Below are 25,428 nucleotides of genomic sequence, written 5' to 3'. Positions count from 1 at the left end.
CGAGTCTCAGGACATGACTAGTTTTTAATGATTAGTTATTTTTCTATCTCATTTAGGAAAGTTTGATGCTAGTTAATTTCAAGTAATTTTGTTTTTTAGGAACTTTATTTTTGAGAATGTTGATGTTATTAGAAAAGTTAGTATTTAAGGTTCTTCGAATTAGAATAGAATTTAAAATTTTATATTGAAAGGTTGAAGAAAATGGTCTTCTTGTACTACTTATAAATACCTTCATTTGGGCAAATTATTCTTTTCTTGCCTTCTCTCTACTCTCTCTGTTTTTTTTTTAATGGATTTCTAAGATTCGCAAGCGAGTGCATGAAAGCTATATCCTTTGAATGTCCAACCAAGATATTCTGCCAGTGGTGGAATTTCTACTTCATCATAATCGGTTGCATCAACATATCTTTTCTTCGTCGAATTTTTAGGTGAAATTCAAAATCTCTCTAGCATCTGGTCCGATCCCGGGATACCAGTGAAAAGAGAGGCAGATTAGACTGCCCTGGCTCTTGACTTGATATCTCGTCACCCTCCTTTTGAAGCATTGCCACTTTTAGCATTGTGATACGAGTTCTTATCGGGTTTTGATGCCTTGAGGTTCTCTGCATATTTGATTGATTTTTGGTGATGTGAGCTCAGCTTTAGTTGTCATTGCATTCCTTTGATCACCCAAGAACGAAGAGCTGCCGTCATGCCATCAGATAGGCTCATTCGTCCACATGAATACAAGCAGAAGCTAGGTATGCCATGCCACTCTTCTTATGGTAGAAAGGGCGACTTCGATAAGCTTTTATGAGGTTCAAATTCTGCATGTCTTACAAATAGCTAGAAGCCCTTCTGATACATTGCTACTTGAACAAGATTAAAGGGCAGATATAACATGGAAAGATAACAAAGTTGCGGGAAAAAAGACGCTTCCCTACGAGTTCCCCTCCATACTACTGTTGAAGAAGGCAAGAAGCCCTAGGAGGACAACGAGATGGGCAAGCTGGGGCAGAGTTAGTAAAAACTTGGATACATATGAGACCAAGACTTTATTTAGCCGACTTCATCTCCTGCAGTTTTCTCCTTAGCATCTGCACCCAAACGAAAAGCCATATAACATGAGAACGGCAAAAATAGCATAACATGCCCTTATGAAACAAAATTAAGGCAGAAGCATGACCAAAATGGGAGATTGTGAATTTGTTAAAGTGATTAGTTACCATGGTCCTTTGGTGCATTGCACCAATAGCATTCTGTCCTGCTTGCATAGTTGTGCCTATTGCACCCGGATCTGTTCATAAGCAGATATAAATCACTCAGTACAGATACCAAAGAATCGACATGCATGCGCTGCATTAAGTCAGTCAATGACCTGCAGTGGCATTTTTTGCTTTAGCTCATTCACCATATCCCACTCCAAGTAGCATGCATGCAATATGTATGTATACGTATACATACATGTATGTCTGGTATATTGTGCATATTCCGTGTTGATTAGTGGGTCATGAAACAGGACGTAGCCCTCCCTATACCCCCGAATTCCCCCCAAACTCCACATCTCTAGCTCGTATAATTAACTATTACCATCCCGTCTCTGATACAGGTACCACTATGGAAGGCTTTACCAGCAGGTTAGCTGGCAACTTCTATTCAATACTTACTGTCGTATTGGCTGACCAGTACCCGAATCAAATCAGGACGCATGTCGCTACCGGAGTAATATAGTGGGAATCGACTGCTTGATGTGGTCCCAATGGCCTTTTAGGTTTCATGACACACTCTCTCTCTCTCACACACACACGCACACACACAAACACACACACACACACACACACCAAAGTGGCTTGTGGCTGGGAATTTCTCGATCGCACCAAATTCTCCGAAGATGGACGTCTAGCCAACACTCGCGAGACTACTTAATTTGAAACTTCCATGGATCACATTTTGATTCATAAAGCTGCTCCCATATACCTGGGACAAGGCTGGATTGGTGGCTAAAATTTTCAGCGCCGAGACATCGAAGGCATGGTAGTAAAAAAAAAATATATATATATATACGAGCATACTAGGAACTGTAGTTTATAGGCCGGAGAAGTCGAGACAAGGAAAAATCTGAATACGGGGAGGGGAGCAGACCTGGTGCAAATCCAGTCCCCTGATTTCCATCCGGCCGGCTCACCACATCGAAATCCCCAAGACCGAGCCACCTCTGCGGCGGAGTCATCTTTCGCCGCGCCACACTTGAAGCAGTTGGAGCGGCTTGCGTAGTTGTGGACGCCGCATGAGCAGTACCAGTCACCAGGCTTGACGTCCCATGCCCCACCGATGCTCGTGTAGTCGGGCCGGTCGACGCCCAGCTTTGGCTCCCCACATCGTTGGCATGAGTCCCGCCGGCAGAAGTTGACGTACTGGCATGACCTGCAGTTCCAGTCTCCTGGTTTCCTGTCCATCTCCCTGGTACGTACGTAGTCCTCCTGCATGCTCGCGTGAGCAAACATTTAAATATACATACATATATATATATATATCCACTTGTAACTGAGTTACTCAACTCCGCATAATTCTAAACCAACGGGAACCGGAGAAGGCGGGATATAATTATCAGAAAACTCACTTGGTGGTAGTAGAAGAAGCGCGCGACAGGGTCGCAGAAGAAGAAGGTGAAGCAGAGCACGAGATGGCTTGACGAGCTTGGATGGTTTTGTGGCGTGCGCTCTTATAAGGTGTGGCGTTTGGGACCGGGGAATGCTCCCTTCTGGTTTGGGGGAAGGGGCTGCTATATAAAGTTGGTGTGCCAAGGGTTTTCTCAGCTCATCTTTTTCTGGCATATATGTGTCCTGGGGGATATTTGGAGGGGATGGACGATATGATTATAGGAATTTCAGATTTTTTGACGACGAACCTCTACTCTTTATTTGATTCCCTCATCCTAAATAGTGATGAAATGTTGCGAGGAAGGTTTCATGTGGGGATGGAGGTTCTGCTTATTAAAAAAAATGAGGCACGAAAAAATCGATGCAAACTTGAATGAAATGAAAAGAATATTACGTCATGCATGCATGATTAGTTACTTGGTAGATAACGAAATCAATAATTTAGATCACGGCTTTGTCAACTTTGAAATTAGATAAGCCTGTGTGCAAAAGAGCAGAGTAAATGCCGACTGCATTCCATCCAAGCTAACTTTCCAAATTCCGTGCATTTGATGGCTCTGAGGCGTAAAGCAGCATCCGCTTACTTAATGAATGCATCCCCTCTGTCTTCCAACTTTCGGTAAATGCATCTCATCTCATACATGCAAATCAATGTTAGGCATTAGATGCTCTGGTCGTTTGGACGCCCTTTTTTTTGTTTGAAAAAAAATGCTGGAAAAATGTTTAGATACAAAATGCCGAGGATTCCGCAAGCTAGATGCGACCGCTCGAATCATATTTAACCTGCGTCATATATAATCTAGGGTTAGAAAGATTCTCATTCGACTCCCATAGATTTTTACCGGGACATCATTGAGTCAAACAAGAAACGCAACCAAATCTAATTCGTGGGAACATAACGCGCGTACACGTGCTTTACTGAGTTGCCCATGAGATTCTTGGCTCGATCGGCATGTGCAGAGCGTGCCATCACCTTTAGCATGCGTACATGATTCTAAGGAACTTTAGATCCCACTAGCCCAGCGGTGACGGGAGGACACACCGTCCCCGAGTAGCTCGTAGCTAAGATGCCAGGAGTTGGGCGTGGCTCGGGTGCTTCCATCTCGGACCTTGGATTAATTGGATAAGAAGGAACCGGAACGCAACACCATCTCAGCGCACCAAATGAATATTTCAAACGCCCTTCCAACCTTGGGCAGGAAATTAATTAAGAACCTACCGCCTACTCCCCCAGCTCCACCGCAACCATACGTCGCCGCTTCATCACTTCATACCGCACGCCCACACCCGAAAATCCACCGCACACGCATCCTAACGGTCAACCACAACAACTATAGCTCTTTTTAATTCAGAAATCTTTTCCTGCAAGAATATTCCTTCCTCCATAGAAATTTTTCATGTGTATATACGTACGCATACCTGTATGCACATCTTTGTAGGATACACCAGATTCCTAGTTTACGTGACAATTATTGATGCGGTTTTGTTGACTGGATTTGTGAAGGCTACCGAATGCAAGTGTTAACAACCTCCCTTTTCCCTCAAAATTGAAAAATAAAAAAAACGAACAATAAGTAGGTCAGGTGGATTTGGAATAAATTTCGAGTTTTCTTTTATCCCTTTTTTTTTGGTAAGAAATTTTTTTTTCTTCATCAAAGCTCCTTTGACGCTTCTTTTTGAGAACAACTAAGATTCTCTGCAGTGCACAGGCCACATCGTAGAGTGATGTGCAACCATCGAGGGCTATACATTAACATTCTGTCATGTAGCCTCCACACTAGAGAAGATCCGTGCACTTTTAAGAGATAACGGATGAAGCGACATGTTTTTTCTTTTTTTTTTCATTAAATGAATGTATCGATAATTACAAATTTTAACCATGTTTGAAATAAAAGAAGAGGTGTGAAGTTTGGACACATCAGGAGGATTCATTGTCCACAAAGGGAAGATAGGAGTCTGAATTATTTTCGGGCACATTTGTCTTTATTTATAGAATGTAAAAGTTCTCTTATTTAACTAAAAATTCTTCTATAGCAGCGTCCAGCTACAAAGTTTGTGTGCAGGCATAGAAAGAAAAACCTAATCATACCGGCCTACGCACATAATATACGCGGATACACAACGTAGCACTAAAAACATACTCTGCTAACAATGAGAACCAACCTGTACTATAATTGTCTATATGGACCAAATTCTTAAATTTAGGTAGTGTTTACAGATATTTTCTGAGCATTGTGTGCGCACTTGTGTGCCATCTTGTGTACTTATTTTCTGCCCCATGCGTCCTGCATTCAGGCTATCAGGCATGCGCGAGTTCATGTTTCGAAAAATATGGTTTCTTCCTACTCTTTTTCATCAACGAACTATGCCTCGTCCAACAACAAAACTTCTTCTTCTTCTTCTTTTGAGAAATAACAAGAAAAACCTTTTCTCCGTTGCGCTCCAACAATTGTTTTCCGCCACCAACTCAGCCCTCTTCTTGGAAAACCCACTTCGAGAGACCATCAGTGATGATGTGCACGCTCTTGAATTAGAAAGAGTCTGGTTCTGTTCACAACAATAAGAGATCAAGATGGGTCAAAATGTACAGTGAAAAGGGCACGTTGACCAACAATCGTCGCATGAATTTCCAGACGTGTGGAAAGAATAAATTTTGAGTTTACTAGAGCACTCGTTTTCACGTTGGTGGTGCCCAAGGATAACAGAGTTCCTGGAAATAATAGCATAAGGCAAAACAGAGATGGGAGATAATATAGCAGGGGGAAAAAAAAGAAAGCGAGACAATTTCAGCATTTCTCGATGAATCGAGAGAGAGAGAGAGTCCAAGTGTAAAGGAGAGAGGATCTCGCAATGAAGCAATTGAGTGCCTTCTCGAACAGCCTATCTTTCAAATTGGAGAATGGGCGAGACATCCGCTTTTGGGAGGATAATTGGATTTGGCCTGGTACCGTTGTCTTCATTGTTTGAGAGGACCTTTATTCTAGAGCTCTAAGGCCAGACAGCCGAGTTGTTTCTCAATAGTTGTGGAGGATTTACAGGACCACTGACTAGAGAGCAGACCAACCAGTCAGAGGCTCTGAGAGGCCTCCTCTCCTTCATTAGACCATCTCAGATTGCAGATGTTCCCACATGGAAACTCACTCAGAATGGCATTTTCTCTATAGACTCTTACCATAGATTCATTAATAATGGTGGTCTCGTTTATCCACATTATAAGGTTATATGAAAAGCAGCCATACCTAAGAACAAGCTTCGCATAGGAGAGGTTGTAGCTTACAAAGGGTGGAATCACGTACATTCTTACATTTGAAATGCCTTTTCTTGAGAAGTCTTTGGAACTCCATCAAAATTCAGCTCCATTTGAGAGGTTGGCCATGAAACGTACATGACCTTTGGACCGATTGGAGGAGGAGGAAGTTTCAACCAACTCTAAGAAAGGCAAGAGATCAGCTTTGTGCAGCTCTGTGCTGGGAGATTTGCAAGGAAAGAAATGCTAGGATCTTCACAAGGCGGAGCTCTTCTATCTATACTGTGCTTCAGAAGACGCCTCATACTTTACACTGCTGGAAGCATTTAATTGTACTCTGCTAAAGCTTTAGGAAGCCATGCTAATCTTTGGAATAGCCTCGGATCTTTGGTGCTTCCACATCCTTCCTCAAGTGGATTGCTCGTGTTGTATTTCCCCATCTTCACTCTTCTTGTTTTTCTTTTCTTTTAAACCTTTCCACATTTTTTTTCCCTTAATAAATAGTGGTAGGCTGCTTGCTTCCTCCATTTCCTTAAAAAAAAAAACCAAGCGTAATAAACAATATGATACTTTTGACTCAATCTTAATATTATCCATGTGTGGGAATCCATTCGGGCGTACATTGGTTATTTGCTGAGAAGATCTTGGACACTATACAGGACTAAGAAATCCAAATAATACCTTCGACTAGCTATTTTGGGTGAGATTTTAAGTTGTTACAACTTACAAATAGTATCAGAGCATAATTAGATAAAATCCTAGATTATGACAAAATGGTATCAGAGCGGACCTAGCCAATAACCTATATGGATTGGAAAACATTACAGCACAGACTTATTGAGGTTGACTACGGACTGATCGTGGTGCTTGTACCCTTAGCTTTACGAGGACGTTAGGGCTTGAACGGAAAAGTATATGAGGACCCGTGCGAGCGTATATTAGTCCCACATCGGTTATTCGCCAAGTAGATCTTGGGTATTTATACAATACTAAGAAATCCAAAAAAATATCTTGCGACTAGTTTTTTTGAGTAGGGTCTTGAGTTGTTATAAATGGCATAAGAGCGAAGTTGGCCCATAGCACATGTGGACTAAAGGACACTGCAATATGGATTTATGGAGGTTGACCATAGATCGATCGTGGTGCTTGTAATTAGATTTGAATAGATTTGAATATTTAGCCTGACGAGAACATTAAGGCCTGAACGGAAAAAGTATGTGAGGATCCGTGCGGGCGTGTGTTTAATCCCACATTGGTTATTCACTGAGAAGATCTTGAATATTCATACAGAATTAAGAAACCCAAAAAAAATCTTCCGACTAATTTTTTGGGATGAGGTCTTATATTATTAGACCATGACTTTCACGTTTTTGGGATGAGGTCCTAGGGCGGAGGGTTGCAACTGCTGCTTGTAGCCTTTTCCCGGAGGCGAACGGGAGAGCGAAAAGAGAATGGGTGCGGGGATCGTGACTGGAACCGAAGTTAGTAAGAAAAAATAATAAACTAAATTGGAATATTTAAATTCAGTAGAGGTATTTTTTTTCAGTAATCCTTCACTTAAAACCTGAACTAGTTGCGGCGTGCATCATGCTGGGACCAGTGGAAACTTAATATAACATTTATTGCAAGAGACACCATAATCGATTCTTTGGTAGACCAAATTATAGCTTTTAATCCGGTTCGTGTTTCTTTTAATCTGGTCCATGTTTCAATGTTTGTTGGAATCGATCAATTAGCTAAAACTTAGAACGACTTTATGACACCTAACTAGAATGTTACAGAAATTTTTCACATGTTAGATTTGATAAACTCAACACAGGGGTTAACTCAAACTTAATGTTATAGGTGCTGCACAATACACCCTAACCCATCCTAAAATTCCGGAGGGGTTCCGTGCAAAATTGGTGAATTATAAAGAAAACAATATTTAGGCACTCGGCCTTCTCTCTAGTGCCTGTGTATTTTCTTCAGCAGAGCAGATGCAGTTTCCTCCTTTTCCTGGTATTTTAAATATCAAAATAGCCTATTAAGAACCTTGCTTCACAGTATTTTATAATTCTTTAATACCTTATATTACTCATAAAATGCTTATTCATGATATAGAGCAAAATTTACCAACTTCAAGAGTCCACATTGTATGTCACATAGCGCATTTTGGACTACTTAGATATCAAGCGTCGCACTTGAATGAGTCATCTAAAGTTGCAGGCATTCTTTGGCACAATCCAAGACGCTCATTCTACTTTTCCTGGCCCCATATTCCCAAAAAATCTGAAACCAATCTATTTAATCTTTTTCTCGAAGAACGACGCTCGCTCACAGCAGTAGAAGTCCTTGAGATTTCGCTAGCAAGAAACATTTACATGGCATTCCTTGAATGCTAAAGCAAAACAAGGTAAAAATGATGGCATAAGTTCCGACACCTATTTACAGTCTGTGAGTGTCGTATATCTTGAGTTCTTGACGCTTTTTATGAATCATATCATACGCAGCGTAGGTCTGATAAATCGAACTTCTCGTATCTTTCTGGCTTCCACATTTGATTTGTATGGATCAGCTGTTTTTTTTTATTACTGTTACGCGGATTAGGCGTGGAGGAGAGGGGACAGGTTTTGTCTTTTTCTCTCTTTTTTTCTTTTTTTTTTCGGGTTGTGCGCTTTTGCTTTATCTTAAGCCCAATTAACCAAGGATGGGGACTTATGCACCATTAATTTCAGATCAGCTTGAGAAATTGATGCAATCTCTCTCAAAAGTCCAAAAAAATAAAGGAAAGACAAGTTGGCCCGACACCGAATTTCAATCTCAAACCTCCATTTATTCACTAATAGCTTGCACTTTTTACAAAGAGAAGACGGATATCTGCATCAACTTCTACGAGCAGACGGCTAGATATAATGCGGGACTCTCAAGCCTGGTAAGCGTCCCTGAACGAGTTCTTCCTCGCTGCAGCCAGCACCGTCTTGTCCGCAACTATGAAGTATGCCGCCCCCGCCGCTGCATGCAGCCAAAGTCCCATGCTTTATCAATCACATATACAACTTGTATTTGTTTGTTTTTTTTATGATGAAAGTATTCGTTTTTCCAAAAAAACAAAAAAAGCATTTATTTGCTTAATTTGCTCTCGCATAATATATATATATATATATGGGGGACCAATCAAGAAGAGAAGTGCTTGAAAACCTGATGAAACGATGAGGGCCTGAGCTGCGGGATTAAGGAAGGACCTCGCCCATGGGATCATCCTCACGCTAGCCAACTAATTAAAGAAAAAACAAAGATAACATTCTCAAATGGCTAGATCCATACAAGTAACGAATACATGATGATTAACTCAGACGATAATATGTAATGAGAGCGTGGAACTTGAGATGCTTACAGTGGGAATGGCCGAGGCAACGGTTGCAACCATGGCCGCCTTGGCTCCCGCGACAACTCCCTCTGCGCCAGCGATTCCAACAAAGAGAACGCCATCCATGAGATTAGCAATGTCAAGGAAACGTACAGCAAGTTTAATAAGCCCGTCTCCTAGCTAGCTTGGCGATAAATTAGAGGGACAACAAGCTAGCTACTATGAAAGATGAATGAGGGCCGGGTTAACTTCGTCCCCATCATGTACTATATATATCTGGGACCAGGATGGTTTCTGATCCAGCAGGACAATGGCTTACCGTGGGAGCAGCGCTTTGCCATGGCCAGCTTCTGATCCAGAGAGGAGCGAGAAACGGAACCCATTCTTCCTCCTGAGAACGATCTCTAATTTGGGGATGGGTGGAGGGGAGTTTTTTTCTTTTTGCTAAGAGGAGGGGTTTCAAGGTTCGAGCCTTGGGCTTGTGAGTAAAGGAAGAGAGATGGGTGTCGTCTTATAGGCCCCAGTGTAGGTGGGGGAAAGAGAGTCGCAGCTGATGGTTTTTGGTTGGAATCCTCGAGACTCTGGTGGGCAGTCGCTTGTTTTGCTCCCGAAGTCCCGCGGGGGTTTGCAGCACATGCAGTCCTCATCTTAGGACGCCCCTCAAGTTGCCGGGAATGACATACGCATGCCCCTGTGCTTTGAAAATTTGTAGTTACGATAGCTCAAAGTTCAAAAAATAAGTTTTAGCAAAAATAAAAATAAAAATAACAAATGACTGCCGAGAAAAAAGACTAATTAACAAATCATATGGCATTCGTGATTCCATGTTGGCTATTCTTTTTTTCAACATTTGTTAGACTCAAAATTATTCCCGTTGATCTATTTTTTTAATTAGTTTTGAAATTAATAAAATTGAAGCTAAGTCTAGTCCAAACTCATTGATATGATAGCTTTGATGCCGGACTAAATAGTTGGTATTTTTGAATATATAAAGATAGATAATTAAAAATAGCTGATGCTTTTTTTTTCAACGACGGCAATTCTACCTTCTTCATTTGTATTGAAAACTCTCTCCAGGATGACAGGAGTTATCGAAGAGCTGGTACAAATAATCTTTCTTGATTTTAAGATGCTATTACTAGAAGTAGTTTAGGTATTTTGTGGAGCAGAAACTTAATTTCTACTTCAGACTTACCTTTCTTATTCAATGAAGTTTGAGTTGTGAGATAATTATTATATAATATATGATAAATCAAAAGTTATCTATGCATCATTTTCGAAGAGTGAAGTTTGTCGTGCATAATAGATAAACAGAACATACCAACTCATACTAACCGTTACGTCAATTTCAATATATCAAAAATCGCAATATATATTCTTTCCACAGACTTCCAATCTTCTAATTAAATCGGGATAGATCAAAATCTCAAATTAGTATTTAAAAATTTGATAAGTACATGAATTCTCTTTAATATAGTATTTTGAGCGTTAAACTGATTTGTTGGCAAAGATTTTTCGAATCAAAGAATGTTATACCATGATTATTTTTTTTTGATGATGATTCTTCATTTTTATATAAATAATAAGTTCTAAAAAATATGGTGTGGCCACATAGGTCATCTTTATATATCACGAGACAGACGAAACTGCTGATTTGATTGCATTATTTGTTGTACAATACTTAAATGTCTAGAGTTGCAGTGACTATAAGACTTTAAGTCTCCCTCGTGTCAATTTTTTTTTTCTTTTTTTTCTTGACGTTTGGAGATGTATCCATGCTAGGTCGGTGTGGGTTTTCTTCGTGAATATTGTTGCAAAGAGGGGTTTTATCCTTTCGTGTTTCATGCCTGTCGTCTCCTGTAACCGTAATGGGAGGGGTGGCGTGATATATCTGCTCCCAGACCCAGGCCCCAGCCCCAACGACGCAAAGAAGACCGTGGATTAGAAAAAGGCACCTTACCGACGGTTTTGGACGTGGTAAGTTGGGGGCTGGAAAAAACGGTGGGTTCGCATCACACAACGTCTCCTAGATGATTGCACGTGTCACTGTCAAGCATCCGTACAGCACCCGGGAAAATAAAGTCGGTGGACTAGCAAGCGGTTTTCTTCCTTCCAACGGCCACGGAGCTGTGGGAGGATACCTCACGCCGAAAACATGAGGTGGGACTTCGTGGTGCATTGTCCGGAGGAATTTGGCTTCCATCCACGGTATATCAGATGAATATAGGGTTGCATTCTGACACCATTTTTTGTACCATTAATCAATGGCTCGGCATCTCGCTTCTTCGAGTTATCGGTGGGACTCTGATAGGGTTATCCTCTATCACCCTTCTGTTCATCATATATGCGGATACTCTATCCCGATTTCTACAGTAGGCGACGTAGATGCAGAAGATAGAGGCCTACAGCCCGATGCAGGGGACAACCCCGATCTCACACTTATTATTCACGGATGATTGTATGCTTTTGGCTCGTGCGACGAGGGGGTCGACACTAGCCATCAGGAGGATCCTGAGCGCATACAGTCGGATATCTGGTCAGAAGGATAGCAGGTCAACTTGTCCAAATCAGCCATATGCTTTAGCCCGAAGACTGAGCTTGCGGTGAAGGCGTCTGTCATGAGCATCCTGGGGCTTGGTGAGCAGGAGGGGACCCTTAGGTACCTCAGGGTTTCGATCATGGGATGCCGACTGCGCAGGGGGGAGTGTACAAGCATGGAGCAGAGCATCAGACGTAGACTGGAGAGCTGGCAGGTGGGTGCGCTATCGATGATGGGCAGAGTTACTCTGGTACAATTAGTCCTAAGCTCCATTCCTCTTAAGAATATGATTCCTGGAAAATAAATTCCTAGGAAGAGGATGCCTAGGAAAGTACTTTGGCATGTTTGGTTGACCATGGAAAAGTGACAAATTTTCAAAGTGCTTATGTTTGGTTGCCATCCACTTTTCTGGGAAAGTTATGTATAATTTCTATTATGCCCTTAATAAAAATTAAGATCTTTAATACCTCTTTAATGCTTCTTTAATGTTGAGGGGCCTTTTGGGAAAAAATAAAAATAGAGTGATTCCCGCCTCATGGGAAAGTAATTTTTCCATGTTTCTCATGGGAAAGTAATTTTTCCATGAAAGACTTTCCCATGAAATGTAGAAATCATATTCCCATGAGAAAACAACTTTCTCATCTCTCTCCTTTGAAAACTCCAACCAAACAAGAGACATTTCATTATCTTCCTGTTGACCACACTTTCCTCCCTTCTTTCCCCGCGAACCAAACGAGCCCTATGAGGTTTGGAGAGCCTATTCAGAAATTTCATCTAGGGGCTGCAGGAAGATAGAGGGGGTGTCCACTTTATGGCTTGGGAAACCATTTGCCATGCGGGCTGGAGCATCTTTCATATGGCGGGAGATTTGTGCGCATGTCTCAAGGGTGTTACTTGCGATCAGATGGGAGATCAGGAATGGCCAGATAGTCAGGATTCTGGAGGATAGGTGGTTAGCTAAGGACATACTGCAGGGTTGGCCCACCATGGCCGACCACAAATGGCGGGAGGGCTAAAGGGTATGCGAGCTCTTCGTCAGAGGTAGGACATGGATCTCATTGGGCACGTGTTCAAGGAGCAACTGGCCAAGCGGGTTCTAGCTGTACCTATCTTAGAGAGGGCGATAACTGATAGGAGAGTGTGGAGCATGACTAGGTCGCCAATGGTGAGGGCCCAAGACCTCTCGAAACTGGTCTCGGGACCCTCGACTCGACGGATGGAGAGCAGATGAATCCGGAGGCTGCGCATTCATCCTCAGGTTGCCTTAATTCATCTGGAAGATGGCTTGGGGATGCTTGCCCACTAGAGCTGTGTTGGGGAGGCGGGGTGTGAGGGTCCCTGCAGCCTGTGTGACTTGCTCGGAGGTGGAGGAGACCATTTTCCACGTCCTCATAGACTGCCCGCGAGCCAGACAGATATGGTGCTATGCTTCGAGCCAGCCGGTTCAGTGGTAGAGGTGGTCGTCTACCGAGGAGTTTCTATTATTCCTGAAGGCCTCGGCATGGGATATGTGTTTGAGGAGGGGGGACATGTGCTGCCTATCTGACCTACCAATGTTGGCTAGATAGAAATGCTCGAGTCTTCGAGGGAGTCAGCCCTCACCCGAGGGTGATAGCGGCTAGAGGCCTTATGCAAGCGGCTGAGATTATCGGCATTACAGAGGCATCACCTAAGTTGGCTAGAGACATCTGTGGCCCCTATTCTACTCACACAGCATCCAAGATAGTACTCGTCTCCTGGGTGCCCCTACTCTCTGGTTTCCTCAAGGTGAACTTTAACGGTAGTGTGGATGATGAGGGGAGATGCAGCGGCGTGGGGTTCACCATCCGAGATCACGACTCCAGATTAGTTGCGGCGAGAAGCCGATGGACTCGACAGTGATGTGTGCCGATCTTAGAGCAGCCTTAGAGGGCATCTACTATGCGAGACAGACACTAGGTACGGATCGTATTATTCTTGAGGGTAATTTGGCCATAGTGGTTGAGTGGATCCGAAGATGGGGACGTACTGCTTAGGACTGGCCGTTGAAAATCTGGAACCGTGGGCAGCTGCTTGGAGCGTATGTTTCTTGCGACCACCAGCTTGTGGCCATCTCAAAGCCGATACGGTGATCGTCGTGCAACACAGGAGCCAAGCAGCTCTCACCCAAATGCTGTGGCTCCGACCTGGCGAGCCAATTGGCGCACAAGCAGAGGACGAAACCATGCCCGAGCTAAGAAAGAACGCTGACATCAATAGAGCCCGCTCCCTATGTTATAGGCCCCTGTTTCAGGGTGATCCAGTGAATTGTATAATTAAATTTGTTGTCGACATGTATTGATTGGTCTTTTCGGTGGTTTCGGTCGCAAGTCCAAATATCCCACCACTGCGCGATGGGGTCACCAGCCGGGCCCTCTAATTCTTTTTTTTTTTTTTTTGGTAAAACGGCTACTCATTTCATATAACTCTAACGTGAGTACAACCTGCTAAATCGCGGAAAAGTAAAAGATACAAGTAAGGATGAACATCATCATCAGACGTCCAAGTAAAATATCCGGAATGCCGGGCAGCATGAGAGGCGACCCAGTCTGCAGCCCTGTTCGCCTCTCTGAACACATGTCCTATCTGCACGTCGCCCATCAACCATACCATCCTACGTACCTTTCTAATGAGGGGATGGCCATCCCCAAACCGATCCGCCCCACGGAGCCACTCGACAACCACAGATGAATCCCCCTCAAGGCAGACCCGCTCCACACCAAGTACCTGCCACACATAGGATATACCCTCCCAAGCCGCCCTCAGCTCTGCTCCGACCACAGAGAGTCCAGGCGTACGCCGCCCTCCTGCCGCTATCATCCTGCCATGGTGGTCCCTAACCACAAATCCAACCCCTCCAACCACACCATCCACTGACCGACTGCCATCGAAATTTACTTTGAGATAGCCAAGGGGTGGGGGTACCCAAGAAACAAGGGCAAACCGGGGCGCTGAAGCAGCGTGGAGAGTACCCCAGGTGTCCCTGGCTATCCCAGAAGAAAAACGCATGGTAGCCGCAAGAACCTCCCTCGCAGATAGCGTCGCTCTATCCACCACCCTCCTCGGGGGCGACCTCCTCCCCTCAAACAGACCGGCATTCCTATCCAACCAGATATGATAGGACAAGTATGCCACCAGAATCCCTACCTCCACAGATCGGGGACACAGCGTGGAGGCTCTCAACATCTGAATCATATCCTGTGCCGAAACTATCGAGTCGGGTAGTAGGACCGGTGATCTCCTCCATATCTCTCTGGCTCTGAGGCACTGCAGGAGGACATGCTCGATCGTCTCCTCACTATCTGCACACTCCTCACAGCACTGAGAGACCGCCATGCCACGCCGGGCTAACAAGCTCCTCGTAGGAAGGCAGCCCCAGGCCAGCTTCCAGATGAATAAAGCCACTCGCGGATGAATCCGCAACCTCCATATCCAGCCACCCTCAATCTGACGAGCTGGCTCCCTACCAATCAATGCATGGAGATCTCTGACCCGTACCCGCGTCCGTCCAGTCGGAGCCCATACTAGCCTGTCGCCTCCTCCACCAATGGGAATCGGAATAGACAGAACCGACTCCGCCAATCGCTCTCCAAAAACCTCCCGGACCAACTCCTCCCTCCATCGAGCCCCCTCTAGTGTCAGCAGCTCGCTAACCCTGCAGCCAGCTAATCTCGTCGCATCAACCGTGGCCGGCATACGGCAGATCGGTATCTCGGTCATCCAACTATCCTCCAGCACATCAATAGACCGGCCATCGCCTATGATCCATCTAATCTCTGGAAGCACCACCCCAGCTCTAGTGCAAATCTCCCTCCAAATCGGAGAATGGTGACGGCCAGCTCGCACCCCAGGGACCAAGGCTCCATATTTGGCCCTCATCAGTGAAGACCACATACCCTCGGGCTCAAGCATAAATCTAACTGCATGTCTAGCAACTAGTGCCTCCCGCGTGGCCACCAAAGACTGCACCCCCAATCCTCCATAGCTAGCCGGCTGGCACACAACATCCCAAGCCACCAAGTGGACTCCCCCTCTGCCACTGCACCTCCCCCAAATAAAGTCCCTGAACAGCTGCTCAAGGGATCTCAGGACTGTAACTGGAATGATAGTATTGGAAAGTAGATAGATAGGGACCGAGGTAAGAACTGAGCGAACCAAAGTGATCCTACCCATCATCGAAAGTGTATGCATCTGCCACCCCTCTAGTCTCCGTCTGATACTGAGCTCCAGAGCTGCACAATCCCTCCGCCGCAACCGCTGCCCGGAGAGTGGGACCCCTAGATATGTCATCATACCCTCCTGCTCTCCCACCCCCAGGATCTCCACTATCGAACGCCTCACAGCTACTTTGGTCTTTGGGCTGAAAATAATAGATGACTTGGACTGATTGACCCGCTGTCCTGATGCTGCACAATAGTCCCGAATAATCCCGCAGATGATCCGGGCCGACTGCACCGACGACCTGGCCAAGAGCAAACGGTCATCAGCAAACAACAAGTGGGAAAGCGGAGGAGCCCTCACCACCGGTCTGTAAACCTCCAGCTCCTGAGAGGCCACTGCCCGTCGTAGTGCTCTAGACAATGCATCTGAGCACATAATGAATAATAGGGGAGAAAGGGGGCACCCCTGACGCAACCCCCCTGTCGACACAAAGAAACGGGATGGCGTCCCGTTCATCAAGATAGCAAAGGAAGGGGCACGTACACAGCCCATCACCCATCTGATCCAAGTCTCAGGAAATCCAAACCCCTGCAAAGACTGCTGCAAGAAGTCCCATCTCACCCTATCATAGGCCCTCTCCATATCTAGCTTGATCCCCATCAAGCTCCTCCTCACCGGAGCCCTGCCGAGATCAAACATAAACTCCTGGGCAATAAGTACATTATCAGATATACTCCGCCCCTCCAAGAAAGCTCCCTGCTCTGGGCTAATAAGCCTATGAAGGACACCCCGCAAACGGACGACGAGAATCTTCGCCGTCACCTTGTACAGGGTCGTACAAAGGCTAATCGGCCCTCTAATTCTTTATGAGTCGCATCCATCCCTGGTATTTTGAGTTTGCATGCGACTCGATATGGATGCAATTTGTTGGATGCTCTAGAAATTAAACCACCTCCCTTCAAAAAATTTCTATAAATGATGTGTCGAACTTAATTCTTTAAACCCATCAAAATATTATTAAAAAAGTATTGGATTACTGTATCACTACTGGAATGCAAAATTTCCATTTTTTTCAAAATTTTAATCCAACTAGCAAGTGGTGGCCTTCAATTCTAAGCACGTGCGAGGGGGGAACTGCAAATGATGCTTTAGCTTTTATTAAGAGTATTGCTTAGCTACCCAATTACTATATCTGCACGGAGCATTATAGCCGCACATTGTCGACATCCAAGATAAGTTACAATTGTAAGGTAAATAGTTAGCGAATTGGCTGGCAGCTAGGAAATTAGCTATCAGCAAAGAGCTCGAAGTTGGGTTTAAAATACCAAGTGTTTTATCTCTTAATGGAATGTGCTGTACTTGCTTTAGATTTTGATTTCCTGTGCTCCAGGCTTTGTTTCTGCTGTACTCTTGTAAAAACCAAAGAAAGAAAATAAAATTAAAGAAGGACTAATAAAACTATAACATATCCCATTGGCAGATACCACCCCAAACCCCCACCGAAAAGAAAAGAAAATGTCTCGAACTTTCAAATGAACAGCAAATCCTTCTCGGAGATTAAATTTGCATGTGGCCTTCTCTATTGGAACATTTGGATAGAGACAAATACTATAATTTTCGGATCAAGTGCAAAATATTGAAAGATAAATACATTTTTCTTAAATGGCAAAGGAGGCAAGTGCCTTATTGCCACCAAATCTATTCATTAGGAGAAAATCGAAAAGGAGAGTGTACAAAAGAGACGAATAAACCAGAGGGGCACACTGTGGGTTACAGAATTTGAAAGAGTCCTTGAAGTTTTAGCAACATCAAGCTGAAAGCACTGATGTGGATGACACCTCAGGGTAGGAAACAAAGAAACAAAACCCAAGCAAAAACAGGGTCCAAAACAGGCCCCATGAATTAAACATCACCTGTGACAGAGGATCTTCCAACGATGAGTAGAAGCATGAAACACGAACGAAGGCATCCGAGAAGATCTCGATCGTCAGAAAAAACCTGCAAGCTACGTCCGAGATTGCAACCTTCGAACTGAAGCCAGTTAGATTGGAATCATTACATGGGATGGACCAATCTGATAAAGGGGAGAGAATCTTCCAAGCAACTATCTTGAATGAAAAAGACTCCCCAAGAACGTTCCTGGGGATACCTTACAGTCCAACAACACCAGGTGATGGCTGCGATCATCATCCGAATGGCCTCTCCGCATGAAGGAGGAAAAGCATCTCGCATCAAACTGAACATCACCGAACTAAATTAGAGGGGATTGTGGGAACACCAAGATTACCACAAAATAACACCAAGCCGAACTAAATTAGACCGCAATTGTGGGGATGCTCCCCAGATCAGAGCAGTTGCAGTTCCACCATCCATGCACCACAAAAATTGCAATGTCAGAGATGAAAATCCCAACTAGAAAATGCTAGCTACATTCCATAATAATCGTTTTAAATTTAAAAGATAGATAGGTTACATAATTAGAAACATAAATAAACCAAATAAACCTCAAAATTCTTGAAGAATAATATGGAACTTGCAGCAATCTCATACAAGTAGCAGATATGTACATTTAAGTTCAAGAACCAAAAACAGATATAGTGCGATGCGTCCTGAGCAATGTAACCATTTTAGGGAACATATCAAAGTCCATCTAATGTTACAAAATCCAATGATCTAACAAATCAACATAACTAATATTAACACTCCACGTCAGGATTTAGGATTTAGGATTTATGAGAAAAAAAGAAAGGTGTCTTGCTCTTCAACTGGACATATATCGATCACATATCTAGAAGTCTTATTTCCCCTCAAATTTGGGGTTGGCCCAACTAATTCTTCCTTGCTATAGTTCAGCTGGCACGAGATCTCCTTCGTCCTTGCTTACTCGACATTTTCTCGTAACTTCCATTGTTGCTGGAAATTGGACCCGGGGGCAATATTCGGTCGAGGAGAGGGAGCGGGGAGTGAGTTCTCACGGCGGGGCGGCGGTCCGTCGGCGAGCGGAGTCCTCCATCTAGGGCGGTCGGAGAGAAGGGGCGGCAGGTCCTCGTGGCGAAGCGGCGATCCGTCAGTTGGCGGCGTCCTCCGTCCGGGTGCCTGCACACGAACCGATGGCCGGGTTTTCCGGCGCCGGCCCTCCGACGCTCAAGTCAGGGAGGGGGCAAATAGTGTAGAAAGGGAGATAAATAATGTCTGTAGAGTGTATCCATCCTCCTTCCACCGTGGGGCCAAGGCTCCCTTTTATAGGCGGAGGTCGGTTTACCTGCGATGTAACAAGGCGAGGCCGTAGTACGGCTCGGCGTGTTGTTCAGGTCGGCGCATGGTCAGGCGAATCATTGCTCTGATGTCGGCGGTGAGGGCGTCGTATAACCCGAACTAGCACGCTGTCAGACGAATTATTGCATTGGTGTCGGAGGTATGGCCGAGATCGGAGACTTATCATAGTTGACTAGACTCTGCTGGGCTGATTTGCCGTGGAGAGCTGAGAGTCCGTAGATGACAGGAGCCATGCGCATTTATGGTGGAGTAAGCCGGAGATCCGCATTTATTGTGGAGTAAGCCGGAGATCCGCATTTATTGTGGAGTAAGCCGGAGATCCGCATTTATTGTGGAGTAAGCCGGAGATCCGCATTTATTGTGGAGTAAGCCGGAGGGTTACAGCGACCATGCGCAATAAATGCCAGAGGGGCATCAGGGTATGGTCCTCGGCCAGACCTCTGAGGCGCACGACCGTAGTAGGTGGCTGACAAGAGTAGACCTCGAACATCGGGGTTTTTCTTAGGTCGGAGGTCTCGAGGTCGGGCGTTCCGAAGTCGGACGCCGACTTCGGCCGTCCGGGGTCGGAAGTTGTACGGCTTCTTAGGGGCATTTATGTCATTTGGGAAAAAATCTTATTCCCCCCAACACTACCCCCCGACTTCCGAGTTCGAGCGACTTGTGGGCTCGGACGTGGGAAGTAAAGTCTGTCACTGAGGTTGGGGGGCGAGTCTCGTCTGCCCCCTTGCGCTTCTCGGAGCTTTCATGGTGAAACCTGCGCCCTTTGGCGTCTCGAGGCTGCTTTATTCAGTGAGCTTATGATGAAGCTCGCATCATTACGCTTCTTGAAGCGGAGGTGGCGTCTCTTGAATCGCCAGGATCGCCTTACGGCGGATTAATGATGGGGATCCTCGAGCTCGTCGAGGCGGTGCCTCAATCCTGTAATCGAGGCTTCTCGCTCATTAATGAGTGTGCCGTTACGGGGTTTAAAACGGATACGCGGCGTGACCCAAGGTCGGACGCTTCCGATTTCGTGTTACTGGATCACAATTCCGGAGAGGTGGAGGCCACATCGAGGCTCCACGTGTCCCAGATCTTATTAAATGAGGGGAGCGGGGCAGCGTCCGCTCGTTCCTCAAGACGATTTGATTTTGCAGACCCATGATGAGGCCCCGAGATCCGATGGGACAACGCTTCGATTTCGTACCCGATTTATTAATTCGGAGTGAATACGGTGCCTCGGCTTCCGAGGTCGACACGTGGCGCAACCCGATCGGGGGATGGGAACCGACCCCATCGATCTGGGCCGTCAGGGGGGTCTATATAAACCCCTCGAGGTTGCCCTAAAGGTCTTGTTTGGCTGCTTCTTATTTTCGTTGCCTTTCTCCCTTGCTTCCTTTCTCAGACAAACCTTGTCGTCGGTGCCCGGAGCGATTTCCGGCGATGTCCAGTAGGTTTTCACCCTGTTTTCACTAGGGTTTCCTCTTTTCTTCTCCTCCCCAGCTTCCATTTTCCGCTTTTTTTAACTTTTATTTCGTTCTTCTGTGGGAATTGGTTTGGGTCCTGAGGAAGTGGGATCGAGCCTGTCGGGGGAGGAGTTGGAGCTGATCCGCTCCCGGTTCTTCTTCCAGCCCGGGTTTCGTCTTGAAACTGCGGGGCCGGAGGACAGGGTGACGCAGCCGCCCCCAGGTCGGATCGCGGTCTACCGCGAGACACTTTGGGCTGGCCTGCGCTTTCCCGCCCACGAGTTCGTGAGCCAGCTGCTAGCCGAGTACCAGCTCGTCCCGGCGCAGTTGGCTCCGAACTCGTGGAGGACCATAATCGGGTTCTTGTCCCTGTGCCTCGGGCACGGGATCCCGATCTCGGTAGGCCTCTTCCGCCGGTGTTTTCTGTTAAAGAAGAACCCGGCGGACGCATGGTGGCTATACTTCGCCTTTCGGGGCGGTATGTCACTCTTCCAGGGTGCCCCTTCCTCGATTCATGAGTGGAAGGGGAAGTTTTTCTTCCTGGCGTCCGAGGCGCCTTGGGGGTTCGACCCGAGGTGGAGGAACCCTCGGTTGAAGACCCTCAATAAGCTCTCCGAGCCCTCGAGGAGGGAGCTGAGGACCCTGGACTCCGTGCGAGCCCTCGGGAGGGGCAACGACCTGACCGAGCTCCTGCGGGAGGACGCCCTGGCGAGCGTAGGTCTGAGCTCGGCGCGCCCCGAGGGTAAGAGTGGTTACATTATTTTATTTTTTCTTCGTTCTTTGCTTTTACTGTCACTGGTCTGACACTTAACGAAATTTTGATTTCAGATATTCCCCGCCTGCCGACCAGCAACACATCACTTTTCTCTCGCCTGAGGAGGCGAGAGGCCGAGGCCGGGGGAGCTAGGCCCCAGCCCCGGAAGAGGGCGAGGTCGGACGGCGCCTCCAGTTCAGCCGGCACGAGTGGCCCCGAGGCGGGGGCCCCTGCAGCCGACCCGAGGCGGGAGCGGGTCGTTAGTGATGCGGGCCCGTCGGCCCCTCCTTGCCCTGCCCCCCTTGCCCAGCGGGGGGAGTCGTCCATGGCCCCGCAGCAGCCAGAACCCGGGCTTGCTCGAGGCCCCGAAGCGAGCGGCTCCGGGACCTCGGGCCCGGTCGTGCCGAGCTCTTCCCGGGCTTTCCGAGAAGAGTCGGTCGAGCCGGACTCCCCTATTCCCGAGGGGAGCTCGGCCTTTCAGGATGCCGAGGTCGCGCGCTCCATGTTGCGGCGTGCGGTACTTCCAGCGGACCGGGCCGTGTTCCGAAATGTTTCGCTGGAGGAGGTCGTTGGCAGCGCTTACTGCAACACCGCCCGGGTAAGCTTCCTTCTTAATTTTCTTGAGTTACTAGCGTACTTGTGTGCTTTTCAACTCACAATACCCTCGTTTCTTTCTTTTCAGCATATTCTCGAGCTCGACACCTTGGCGTTCATTGCCCACGGGTGTCGGGAAGAAGTCCGACAGCTGGAGCCGGCCAAGAAAAGAGTCGCCGAGCTGGAGGCGGCGTTGGCCGCGGCCGAGGCTCGGTGGGCGGCCACCGAGGCTGAGCGCCTCGCTATGGCGGAGGGGCTCGGGGAGGAGAAGGCCGCCCACGCCCTAACCAGGTCGGCCTTGCGCGGCACGGAGGCGCGCTTAGGGGAGGTCCAGGCCGAGGTCGCGGCCCTCAGGTATGAGGACGGGGTCTCCCGCCTCCGAATCGAGCAACTTGAGGCCCGGGAGAGGAGGGCACTCGAGCGAGCCGAACATGCCGTGGAGCTCTTCAAGGAGTCGCAAGAGTTCCGCGACATGTTGGAGGAGGAGACAGTGGACGGGTTCCTCCGAGGTTTCGAGAACTTTCGGGCTCAGATGCGCCGGTACTGCCCTCAGTACGACCTCTCGACGGTCCGTCCGAGAGAGGACCTGGGCCTGGGGTCCGACGTGGAAGCCCTCCCCGCCATTTTGACATCCGAGGCAGGGATATACGAACAAGACCCCGCCGAGCCTTCGACGGGGGCGACCGAGGCGGTTGGCACCATAGAGGCGGCTCCGGCGGCCGAGACGGACGCCGTCCCGGAGGCGGTACCCGAGGCCCCTGCCCCCGACCCCGAGCCTGTGCCGGCTGAAAACCTCGAGATCATCAATGTGCCGGACGACCCCCCGGTCGTTGCTCCCGCCGTTTAGGACTTAGCGTATTTTTCCTTTCTTTTTCATTGTATCCGAGGTCGGCTCTTAAATGGTCGACCTCCAATTTTGTAATCGGCCTTCGGCCTTCTGTTAATGAAAAACACTTTCATCATTATGTGTTTGCCTTTCTTTTTTGTTGCGAACGAGGCTAGAGCCTTAGCTAACTGCCTCGACGACCTCTAACTTCACATCTTAGTTTTCGGGTTGCTTAACGAAGTTGTCCCCTTTCCCCGGGCTATGTTTTAGCCTTCTCGGGTTCCAGTCATTCCGACCAAAAGGAGCTCCGAGTCTTAGGTTTTTTAGAAAATTCCTCTAAGTCCCATAGCTCGGATCTAAGAATCGTGGAAGTCATCACGTTTAGCCATTAGGAAAATCCCAAGGCATCGAGGTCGGGCCTTAGCCCTTCAAGTAAGACCGGACTAGGTCTATGCCTGCTGCTATTCGGGGATTTTAGTCGGGTTTCCGAACTTAACTCCGAACCCCTCGTAGGGAGCGCGGGCTAATAAGTAAGTCATCGTCGAAAGTTTTCGTAGTTATCGTTCTCGGACTCTGCCGAGATCTCGGTGAGCAAGGCTGGGATTTCCAAAAATTGCCTTGGTATCCATGTTTGGCTGATACACTCGTGGTCGGGACCACTTTCTCAGCTAGATGTCGGAGTTTACGTAGAAGAGCCGAGTTGGGCCCTAATTTATGAAGCCTTCGTACAGATTGCGGAGACTTGACGAACGGAGCCTGCATAATGTAGTTAGGGGGTCGATCTTAAGCCGACCCATTGGAGAGGCCCGACTTTGGGACGAGATAAGACTCCAACGTTGGGATTTCGCTCAGCAATATGTAGATAAAATTTAACAAGGAGGGCGTCTAGTTGGATGTACCTCTTGCATTCTCCGAGTCACGCTTCGCATGGTGGAGTAGGTTGCCTCCTTTCTTCGTTGACCTCCGGAGTCATTTTGACTTAAAGGGGGGCTCGGGTTTCTCACGGACCCAACAGCGCCCACCGAGGTTGAGAGGATTTGGCGAGGCTTTATTGAATTGTAGCTCTCTACGAGGTCGAGGGAGTTTCAGACCCCATGGTAGGACCTCGGGCGCCTCAACCTTGGTCGAGGGATCTTGCGTCAGGTCGGCGAGTCCGTGGACGCTTTGCTGACCTGTGGTGCCTCCCGTGGTCGAGGGAGTTTGGGACTCTACGGTCGACCCTCGGGGCATCCCGACTTTAGTCGAGGGATCGTTCGTCAGGTCGGCGGGTCTGGGCACGCTCTACCGACCTGCGACGCTTCCCGAGGTCGAGGGAGTCTGGTTCTCTATGGTCGACCCTCGGGGCATCCCGACTTTAGTCGAGGGATCGTTCGTCAGGTCGGCGGGTCTGGGCACGCTCTACCGACCTGCGACGCTTCCCGAGGTCGAAGGAGTCTGGTTCTCTACGGTCGACCCTCGGGGCATCCCGACCTTAGTCGGGGAATAGCTCGCTTCGGGGATCGGGGATCGTCGACCGCTCCCGGGGGTCCACTTCGTGGCGCCCCGGGTGGAGCCACCCTTTCCACCCCTTACGGCTTCTTTCCGAGGTCGAGGGAGTCTGGTTCTCTACGGTCGACCCTCGGGGCATCCCGACCTTAGTCGAGGGATCGTTCGTCAAGTCGGCGGGTCTGAGCACGCTCTACCGACCTGCGACGCTTTCCGAGGTCGAGGGAGTCTGGTTCTCTACGGTCGACCCTCGGGGCATCCCGACCTTAGTCGAGGGATCGCTCGCTTTGGGGATCGGGGATCGTCGACCGCTCCCGGGGTTCCACTTCGTGGCGCCCCGGGTGGAGCCACCCTTTCCACCCCTCACGGCGCCTTCCCGAGGTCGAGGGAGTCTGGTTCTCTACGGTCGACCCTCGGGGCATCCCGACCTTAGTCGAGGTAGGAGAACGAGCCGAGCTCGTCTGGTCAGAGAGGACCGTGCTCATAGGGGGAAGTTGATGGAGAACGAGCCGAGCTCGTCTGGTCAGAGAGGACCGTACTCATATCTTGACATCTCGAACATCCCTATAGCCGGGGCATCCCGACGAAGCGGGGCATTCTGACCTTAGTCGAGGGAATTTCGCGCCAAGTCGATATTTCGTCGTCCTGCGATTCTTTCCGAGGTCGAGGGAGTTTGGGACTCTACGGTCGAGCCTCGAGGCATCCCGATTTTGGCCGGGAAATCTGAGGATCACAGACGACCCAATATTAGAAAAGAATTACAGCCATCAAGATAAGAGAATTGTTTGCGAAAAGGAAGCTGAGTCCATTGTCCTGATTGTCTTGAACCCCTAGGGGTTTTACTGGTAGTACATTCGTAGATTCTCGGAGTTCCAGCTTCGCGGGATCAGGGTCCCCTCTAGGGACTTTAATTTATACGCCCCTGGTCGTTGTACCCGGGCGATCCGATACGGCCCCTCCCAATTTGGGGCGAGCTTTCCTTGCTCAGTCGGTTGAGAAGCCTCGGCTCTCCTGAGGACGAGGTCCCCCACTTTGAAGAGCTTGGGCTTGACTCTAGAGTTGTAGTATTGGGCCGTTCGCTGTTGGTATCTCGCC

At 47.7% G+C, this 25,428-nt stretch overlaps 2 protein-coding genes and 1 long non-coding RNA gene across 4 annotated transcripts; 1 reads left to right on the top strand and 2 right to left on the bottom strand.

The window, feature by feature from the left end:
• Positions 1-778: 778 nt before the first annotated feature.
• Positions 779-2,785, bottom strand: LOC103721318 (RNA-binding protein csdA). Of its 2 annotated transcripts, XM_026809315.4 has the most exons (4): positions 2,600-2,785; positions 2,122-2,459; positions 1,206-1,276; positions 779-1,076 (listed from the first exon to the last, which is right to left on the bottom strand). In XM_026809315.4, the coding sequence occupies exons 2-4, from the start codon at positions 2,433-2,435 to the stop codon at positions 1,039-1,041; spliced, it is 423 nt and encodes a 140-aa protein (XP_026665116.4). In that variant the 5' UTR covers positions 2,436-2,459; positions 2,600-2,785; the 3' UTR covers positions 779-1,038. The 2 variants fall into 2 exon arrangements, with proteins under 2 accessions (XP_026665116.4, XP_088559938.2); XM_088703812.2 differs by lacking the exon at positions 779-1,076 and having other exon boundaries at positions 1,198-1,276.
• Positions 2,786-8,680: 5,895 nt separating this feature from the next.
• LOC103721311 (early nodulin-93-like) lies at positions 8,681-9,717 on the bottom strand. Its single transcript, XM_008811474.5, has 4 exons — positions 9,555-9,717; positions 9,263-9,324; positions 9,067-9,142; positions 8,681-8,880 (listed from the first exon to the last, which is right to left on the bottom strand). The coding sequence occupies exons 1-4, from the start codon at positions 9,616-9,618 to the stop codon at positions 8,792-8,794; spliced, it is 291 nt and encodes a 96-aa protein (XP_008809696.1). The 5' UTR covers positions 9,619-9,717; the 3' UTR covers positions 8,681-8,791.
• An 11,548-nt stretch (positions 9,718-21,265) lies between these two features.
• Positions 21,266-21,569, top strand: LOC148702589 (uncharacterized). Its single transcript, XR_015969181.1, has 2 exons — positions 21,266-21,416; positions 21,503-21,569. It is a non-coding gene; the product is annotated as an uncharacterized LOC148702589 (long non-coding RNA).
• The last annotated feature ends 3,859 nt before the right edge of the window (positions 21,570-25,428 follow it).

The sequence above is a fragment of the Phoenix dactylifera genome, chromosome 9 (genome assembly GCF_051530095.1).
Source record: "Phoenix dactylifera cultivar Ajwa chromosome 9, Ajwa_hap1_PhDact_Kaust_v1.1, whole genome shotgun sequence".
Lineage (NCBI taxonomy): Eukaryota > Viridiplantae > Streptophyta > Magnoliopsida > Arecales > Arecaceae > Phoenix > Phoenix dactylifera.
Note: the sequence above shows the minus strand (reverse complement) of the source record. Positions and strands in the feature narration are given on the sequence as shown.